Raw genomic sequence first — 8,944 nt, 5'->3', positions numbered from 1 at the left:
GGCCCGTGACTGTCCATTCAGGGGCCTTCACAGGTCACGTGGGGGAATAGGCCTGGCCCGTGACTGTCCGTTCAGAGGCCTTCACAGGTGATGTGGGGGAGACCAGGCATGTGGAGGGGCCATTCCGAGAATGGGAGGGTGGCCAGTGTGTTCCAGCTTTAGCGCTGAGATTCTTGTGTCCTAGGAGACCCCTCAGTCCCACACAGACTGGGGTGGTGGGTCAGACAGGGGCCAAGGTCTGAGCCTGGGGCCCCCCGGCCGAGGTCGAGCCTGCTTGGGCATTCAGGGAGCCCCAAGGGCTGAGGGGAGGCGAGTCTGTGCTGCTGAGCCTCCCTCCTCCCCCCGCCCCCACACCCCCAGGTGGCCATCATAGCGGGGAACTTTGAGCTCGCGGAGGTCATCAAGACACACAAAGATTCGGACGTTGGTGAGTTCTGCCCACCAAGGGCCCTGCCAGTGTGGGTTTGTGGGGGTTGTCGGGGCCCAGCAGGGCAAGAGCGACTGGGGTTGTTACAAAGGAGCCCTTAACCCGGAGCCTTTTCCTCCAACTTTCCCAGTGCAACTGGGCGTGGTCCCGGTGGTCCCATTAGTGGGCCCTGCAGGGGTAGGGAGTGTGCGGAGCGGAGGGCCTCTGCAGGTGACAGAGGGTCAGCTCAGGGTCACGGTTAGGTGAAGGCTGTGGATCGCGGTTAGTCAGGTCAGCGTTAAGGGTCTGGTTGTAATTGTTCAGTTCAGCTCAGTCGTGTCCGACCCTTTGTGACCCCGTGGACTGCAGCACGCCAGGCCTCCCTGTCCATCACCAACTCCCGGAGTTTACCCAAACTCACGTCCATTGAGTTGGTGGTGCCATCCAGCCATCTCGTCCTCTGCCGTCCCCTTCCCCTCCTGCCCTCAGTCGTGATCATTACGCCTCTGGAGGTAGGGGTCAGCTTAGATTGGAAGCAGGGTTGGAGTTAGGCCAAGGTGTTTTCCCGTGAGGTCGTGTGGAGGGCCAGCAGGGGTCACGTGGCAGAGGAGCGCCAGCGCAGACGCTCGGTGCTTCACTTCGGCCGGAAACTTAAGGCACTTTGGCCCACAGCAACCTTCCTCACACGACAGGACCACCTGTATGCCTGTGTGAAGGAATCAGAGCGCAGTGGTAGGGATGTGTGTGGGGAAGGCGGCAGCCGTCTTGGAACAAGGGGCTCCGAGCGCTCAGCAGCCAGTGCTTCGGGGGGCCCAGCACGCGCCCCCGAGGGAACCCAGGAGCTGCTGTCTAGTCTGAACCTCAGGCCTCAGGGGCCACCCTCTCCCAGGGCAGCGTTGCCTGTGGGGCTGGCCGGGAAGCTGTCCTGCAAATGCTGAGGCTCCCCTCCCCATGTGGAGTGGCTGGGGGTGGGCCTCTCCTCCTGAAAAGAGTATTTTCTGGCCAGAGGCTGCCCCTTCCAGCCACCTGGCCACAGAGCGAGCCCTGTCTCTGCTCCCTCTGTCCTGGGTGGACAAGGCTTTCTGCCCACGGCTCTCCTGGGAGCGTAGACTCTCAGGCTTCCCTCTCTGTTGGGACTGCAGAATCTGATGCCTCCATTTTTACAAAGTTTAAAGTGAGAGTGGACAGCAAAGGGCTAAGGCTGGTCCCAGGGTCTGAGTCCTTGTTGGTTCTCATGTGAGGTTATGGGAGGTTACGGTTAGGACAAGGTCAAGTTCATGTTTAAGGAGTCTTTGGATATAGGCTCCCCCGAACAGGCCTGCCGGCAGTGAGGCTCGGTTGTGAGCCCCTCCTTTCCAAGCAGGGTCAGCGGTCTGTGACAGTGGGCAGACCCTGTGCCCTCCAGCAGCGGCAGCCGACGCGTGTTGAGCATGTGACCGAGCCGATGAAATGGTGCCGACTTGCGGTCCGGGTTCTGCTTGGGAGAGAACCGTGGTGAAGCCTGGGGTCTGAACTGGGCTGAGAGGCAGAGCAGGGGCTCCAGTGATGGTCTGGCTGGGGCTGCTGCTTATTTTGGAGGAGGTCGTCAGCCTGGGACCAGCTCGGTTTCTGGATGTGTGGGGCTCTATCTGCTGCTTGTGATGCCACCTTGGGAAAGCGGCTTGGGACTTCTGTGCCTCAGTTTCCTTAGGTAAAATAAAGTCTTTTACGGTTCTTTACTCCTTCCCCTGCTGACGTTATGCAGCATTCGATTCCATGGGTGTGGACTCTGGCAGGTAGCCTTGGTCCAGCTGGTTGGAGGGGTGGGGGCTTGTCTGTGGTCCAGGCTGGGAGTCAGGAAGGCCTCCGCTGCCCCTCATCTTTGGACAGAGATGCTGGGGCCCCTGTGGTCGCCACTGTCAGCTTCTGTCTTTCTGGTCCAGGGTGCGCTCACCTGGCTGGGGTCAGGCATTTGTGGCTGAGCTGAGAGGCCACATCAGTCAGTCCGTCTGTTGGCGTCAGCTCTGCTCGCCGCGCGCTCTTACCTGCTCAGATGTCACACATACGCTCAGATGACAGCCAGATGCGCCTGAGTTACAGGGGAGTATATTCTGAGCATTTATGATAACCCTCTCAACAAGCCCCCAGTGAGCGAGTGCTGTTAGTCCACTCTTACAGAGGAGGAAGCCCCAGGCACAGAGGGATTAATAGCAGAGCCTGTCTTCAGACAGATCCAGAGCGCCGCCCTTGTTCCGCGCCCCTCCCCTTGGCACATGCTCCCTCTGGGAGTCAGAGGTTGTGTCTCAGCTCAGCTTGGGGACGCAGGTGGGGCCTGCACACAGAGGACGAGCAGCAGGGAGGCTCTGCCCAGCCAGCCTTCCTTTTCCTCCAGCACGAAGCCGCCTGGAGGGATCTCGTAGGCTGAGCCCCGTTGTCACCCTTCAGGGCACGGGTCACCTGGAAGCCTCTTGGCAGCCCCCCCTGCCCCCCTAGACTGACCCGCAAGAAGCAGGGACTCTGCTTGGGAGCAGCCACCTCTGCTTCCCTCCCTGCTGCCTTGGGCTGCCTCTGGGTCCTCAGGCCCTCCTCCCAGCTCTGGTGTACACACTCTGAAGCACACTGCTCACTGACTTGTCCCAGACTGCTTTTGAAGAGTGCCCTAGGAAAGTGCTTCTCACTTTGTAGTGTACATTTGCGTCACCCAGGGATTTAGTTAAATGGAGATTCTGACTCAGAGGGTCTGGGTGGAGCCTGAGATTTCCTAAGGAGCTGGAGGTGAGGCTGCTGGTCTGTGTAACCAGAGTCTTGAATAGGGCTTGGCAAACAATGTGCCCAGGCCAAATCCAGCCTTCTGTCTGTTATTTTAATCGAGGCGTTAAAATCAAAGATTTAAATTTCAGTTAAAATCAAATTCATGTAACATAAAATTAACTATTTTAAATTGAATAATTTAGTGGTATTTAAGACAATCACAACCAACTCTATTGAATTCCACAACATTTCGTCATCGCAGATGGAGACTCTGTGTATATTAAGCAATTCTTCCACACTACCCTCTCCCTCAGCCCCTGTCAACATTAACATGCTTTCTGTCTATATATTTACCTACTCTGGATAGTCCGTGTAAGTGGAATGATGCTTGGTGTTTGGCTTCCTTCAACAAACTGAAGCATGTTTTCCAACTTAGTCTATATTGTAGGATGTACCACTACTTCAGTAGTTTTTATGGATGAATAATATTCCACTGTTTGTGACATCTCATTTATCCATTCATCCTTTGGCAGCCATTTGAGTGGTTTCCACCCTTTGGCTATTGTGAATATTGCTGTATGGACATGTGTGAGATGTGTCTGTTTGAATACTACTTTCAGCTATTTGGGGCACATACTTAGAGGAGAATTGCTGTGTCATATGGTGATTCTATATTTAACTTTTTGAGGAACTGCTAAATTGTTTTTCACCATTTCACATTCCCACCAGAAATGCATGATGGTTCTAAATTCTTCAGATCCTCACCAATACTTGTTATTACCTTAAAAAAAGAATTATAGCCATTCTAGTCCAAGTGAAGAGGTATCTCATTGAGGTTTTGACTTGCATTTTCTTACCAGCTATCGGTGCATCTTTTCATGTGCTTATTGGATGTTTGTGTATCTTCTTTGGAGAAATGTCAAGTTCTTTGATCATTTTAAAAAAGTGTTCTTTCCTCTTCTATTTTTTTGGGAAGGATGTCAGAAGGATTTTGCTAATTCCTCTTTAAATGTTTGGTAGAATTCATTAGTGATGCCATCTGATGCTGAACTTTTCTTTGTTGGGAGATTTGTGATTACTGATCCCATCTCCTTGCTTTTTATAGGTCTGTTTAGATTTTCTATTTCTTCTTGAGACAGTTTTGGTGATTTGCATTTTCCTAAAAATGTGTCCATCTTATCTAGTTTATCTAGTTTATCTATCAATTATTCGTAGTATTCTCTTATATTCCTTTTTACTTGTATAACGTCAGGTAGTAACATTTCCATCTTCATTTCTGTTTTCAGTTATCTGTGTCCCCCTTCTCTAATTTTTTTCCTTAGTCTAGGTAAACGTCTGTCAGCTTTATTGGTGTTTTTGAAGAAACAGATTTTGGTGCCATCGATCCCTCTGTGCTTCTGATCTCTGTTTTCTTCATCTCATGCCATCTCTGCTATTTCCTTCCTTTGGGTTTGGTTTGCTTCTCTTTTTCCAGTTCCTTAAATAGGTTATTGATTTGAGACCCCCCCCCGCTCTTTTTTTTCTGAGACTTCCCTTTTTAATGTAGGTGTTGCAGCTATAAATTTCCCTTTTAGTGCCACTTTTGCTGCACCTCATAAGTTTTGGTATGTCGTATTTTTGTTTTTATTTTCTCAAAGTGTTTTCAATTTTTCTTATGATTTCTATTTTGACATATTGGTTGTTTAAGTGTGTTGTTAAAGTTTTCACACATTTGGGCATTTTCCAGGTTTTTTTCCCCTGTTATTTATTTTGAGCTTCATTCCATTGTCTCTGCAGAGGACACTGTATAATCTCAGTCTTTTTAAATTTATTGAGACTTTTTTGGTGACCTCAGAAATGATCTATCCTGGAGAATGTTTCACATGCACTTGAGAATAATGTGCGTTCTGCTTTTGTTTTGTGGAGTATCTAAGTGGTCCAAGTCTTCTGTGTTCTTACTGAGCTTCTCTCTAGATGCTCTATCCGTTATTGAAAGCAGGGTGTTGAGTCCTAAATATTACTGTAGAACTGTCTATTTCTCCAAATATATCAGTGTTTGTTTCTATATATGCTGATGCTTTGTTGTTTGTTACATATCTGTTAATAATTGTTAATCTAGTTGACAGTTGACACTTTTATCAAATATAATGTCCTCTTTCTCTCTTAATACTTTCAAAGTCTATTTTGTCTGATATTAATGTAGCTACTTAGATCTCTTTTGGTTACTATTTACATGAAATATTTTCTTTTATCCTTTTATTTTAAGCCTACTTGTGTCTTTGGATCTAAAGTGACTCTTTTGTAAAATCATATAGTTGGATCATGTTTTAATCACCATCTGCTATTTAAATAAAGTTTTATTGGAACTCAGCCACACCCATTTGCTCATACATATTATTTGAGGCTGTTTTCACACTGCAGTGGCTGGGCTGAGTCCTTGCAACGGAGACTGAATGGCTTGCAAAGCCTGAAATGTTTACTGTTGGGTTCTTGACAGATGTTTGCCAACCCCTGGTCTAGAATATCTCTTTCACAGTTTCTCTGGTGATAGTCAACTGCAAATAGTTCCATACAGCGGTAGTCTGCTGCGGTTTGTCACATGTGGCCGGTTTTTTGTCTCTCTGGAAGCCTGTGAGATGGGCAGTTCCAAGAGCAGATCTAAGCAGTCCCGAGACCTCATCTGGCTGACAGGAAGGGCAGGCTTTCACCTCTGAAGCTAGAGTTAGAGGCAGCTTGGTATGTGATCCTGCTCTCTCCCACCCATCCCAGCTTCAGTCATAGGGTGACCAACTGACCTGTTCTGCCTGGGACTGAGGCAGTCCCTGGGACAGAGGATTTTACTTTTGAAATCTGGAGATACCAGGCAACCCAGGAGAAGCTGGTTCCCTAATCTGGCCGCCCGGAGTCTCACCTGTTCCCCCTCCCCCCACCCCAGTGCCATTCAGGGAAACCCCCAGCTACGCGAAGCGGCGGCGGCTGGCTGGCCCCAGCGCCCTGGCCTCGCCTCGGCCCCTGCAGCGCTCAGCCAGTGACATCAACCTGAAGGGCGAGGTGCAGCCGGCAGCTTCTCCTGGGCCTTCACTGCGAAGCCTCCCCCACCAGCTGCTGCTCCAGCGACTGCAGGAGGAGAAAGGCCGGGACCGGGATGGGGACCGGCAGAACGACAGCGGTCCTGCCCCAGGCGGGGGCAGCCAGAGCAAGACCAGGTAGGAGGAGGCGGGCCTGAGCCAGGAAGAGCCGGCATGGGGCGGGCGAGTGGCAGGGAGAGGCCTGCTCTCTGCAGAGGCCTGGCTCTGCAGGGATGAGCTGAGGTTTGGATGGGGGCCTCCCAGGGTGGGGAAGGGAAAACGGTGAGGTCCCCTGGGGCAGGCTCCCCCACACTGAGCTCTGTTTGCAGTCAGACTTGTGCTGAGGGCAGTGGGCAGCTGCAGGAGGGTGCTGGGAGGAGAGGGTCTGGTCAGACCTGTGGTTTAGAAAACTTCGTGCCAGGGAGGAGGACGAGGGCTGGGATGAGCCAGGGCTGGGTGAGCTGTGCTAAGAGGTTAGGGACTGGTGCGTCCTCTCCATGTGGGCTCCAAATCCATAGGTGGACCCCAACCCTGTTCCCAGAGGAGAGTTTTGGTGTTTCCCCAACCCCTTTGGCCTCCACGGTTCTCCTCTCCTGAGAACCAAGGACTTGTCATTCCCAGAACTTACAGCAAAAAGCCTGGGCCTGGGCCCCACTAGACTCTTGGGCTGGAAGCCCACTGAGCCGAGCAATGGGAGTGAAAGGTGGTTACTGGCCTACAGACAGACGGTCGGAGTCCAGTGCACTCCTTGCACCCGCTGCCTGTGTGGCCTTGGGCACATTAGCGAGCCACTCTGTGCCTGGGTTTCTCATCAGTTAGGCGTGACTGATCCTACCCAAAACATTGCCTTTGGGAAGCCTTCTGGAGCCTGGCAGTGAAGGCTCCCTACTTGGACCCCTGGCCCACAGCACAAGCCGGCGCTGCTGATTAAGGCCTCTGCCTTCCCCACACCTTCAAGGCAGGAACTGCAGTTGCCCCCGAGCCAGTCACACAGAAGGTGCTCCGGAGACATGTTGGATGAGAGAGTTACATAAATAGCACTTTGTTTCCTCAGTGACAGCTGGGCTGAGCAGCATAGTGTGTAGCCTCTCACTTAACCTTGACCTTGTGTGAGGCTGTGCTCTATTTCACAGATGAGGGTCCTCACACTCAGGTTGGGTAAGGCCACAGAGCTAGGGAGCAGCTTAACTTGCCCCCAGGTAGACCTGATTCCCAAACTTGCTGAGTGTGAGCGTTCAGCAGAGGGCTTGCGGTGCAACAGGAGCTTATAAAAGCCATTTCTTCCTCTGCTGTTCCTGCTCATACAGCCTTGACCTGTGATGTCTTCTCTGTCTTTCTGTGTCCCTACCCAGACTGCAAGGCTAGTTGTCCTGCCCCAAGGCACTTCGATTCTCCCCCCAAAATTTTGCATAGCACTGTGGCTAAAAGAACAAGCTTTGGGATGGTTCAGTTCTGCAGAGGCTGCTCCTGAGTTGGAGCTGTGTGGAAGCCCTGCTTTCATTTGGTTTTTGTATATTCACTCATCCTTTTAGCAAACACAAACTAAGACTCGCTCTGGGTGGGGCTGCAGCTGACTGCTCTGGGGGGAGAGTAGGATTTTTATTACTCTTTTTTCAACAAACATTTAGTAGGTGCCTAGGGTGCCAACCGTGGTGGGGGCTGATAGCAGGGAGTTCTAAAAGTCTCAGGACACTGACAGCTGGGGCCCAGGGCTCGGAAGCAATTAAGTGGGGAGTGATCCAGGTAAGGGAGCCTCCCAGTGAGCGGCCAAGACGGGGCTGAGGAAGTTTGGCGCACTCCGGAGAGGGCCTCAGTGGGAGATCACCTTTGGTTGCAGGAGAGGAAGTGTCATGAGTTTGAGCTGCTGTCGGTGGGGGTGGCATAGAGGTGGGGGAGGTGGCGCCCCCTCTTGGCAAAGCCTGGCCTGCAATGTCAGAGTCCGCACCAGGATCACAGAGCAGGGCAGAGAAGGCTGTGTTCGAAGCTGAGCGGTAACTTCACAGTTGGCTAGACGGGCAGGAGTGGGATAGTTGAGGTGTTGGGAACGGCCAGGCCAGAGAAGGGAAGGCACCAGCCGTATAACTGAAGTGCAGCTAACTCTCGCCTCCGAGGGCCTGGCTACTGGCGAAGACTGTGGACGTGGTCCGCCCAGGTGCTCGGGAGCCGGTGCAGGCCTCTGAGCAGGCGAAGGCTGCGGGCTGAGGCCTCGGGCTTGGTGCCCAGGCGGTCAGCGTGGAGAGGGCATGAGCATCCGAGGCGGATGTCCGGGAGGAGAGGACCCAGGTCCAGAGGGGGATTCGGGCGCCCAGCACTCGCGGCGGCCACGGTGTGAGGCGGCCGAGGCCCTAGCTGGAGCGGGGCGCGGACCCGCCCGGGGAGCCCCTCCTGGAGGCTAGGCGAACCCTGAACCGGTTCTGAGACGCTCTTCTCCAGTCCGAAGCCCCTTCGGACTTCCTCTCCTGGCCGGCCTCGCCTCCCGGTGTCCCCGCGCTCCTCCGTCGGACCGACCCCTCCCCAGCCTTCCCCTCCGCGCACCGGAGTCCTCCTCGGCCCGGTGGCCTCTCCCGCGTCCGGGCCGCGCGGCGACCGGGCCGCAGGGGCAGAGGAGGGAGCCCGGCCCGCCGCCCGCAGAGGGAGGAGCCGGGCCGCGGAGGAGGCGGGGCGCGCGGAGCGGCCGCGGCATGGAGCGAGCCCGGCGCGCCCGGGAGCGCAGCCCCGCGGCCCCGGAGCCCTGAGCGGGCGCGGCTCGTGCGCTGGCGGG

At 53.7% G+C, this 8,944-nt stretch overlaps 1 protein-coding gene across 1 annotated transcript in view; it reads left to right on the top strand.

The window, feature by feature from the left end:
• Nucleotides 1–8,944, top strand: part of SHANK3 (SH3 and multiple ankyrin repeat domains 3) — a 54,141-nt gene that overhangs the window by 5,161 nt on the left and 40,036 nt on the right. Inside the window, exons 9-12 of the mRNA XM_040233139.1 lie at nt 361–427; nt 6,051–6,321; nt 8,295–8,373; nt 8,617–8,939. Of these exons, the coding sequence (XP_040089073.1) occupies nt 361–427; nt 6,051–6,321; nt 8,295–8,373; nt 8,617–8,939 (740 nt within the window). The remainder of the gene's footprint in view (nt 1–360; nt 428–6,050; nt 6,322–8,294; nt 8,374–8,616; nt 8,940–8,944) is intronic.

Source organism: Oryx dammah, unplaced genomic scaffold (assembly GCF_014754425.2).
Source record: "Oryx dammah isolate SB20612 unplaced genomic scaffold, SCBI_Odam_1.1 HiC_scaffold_29, whole genome shotgun sequence".
Lineage (NCBI taxonomy): Eukaryota > Metazoa > Chordata > Mammalia > Artiodactyla > Bovidae > Oryx > Oryx dammah.
This window is presented reverse-complemented; position numbering and strand designations above follow the sequence as displayed.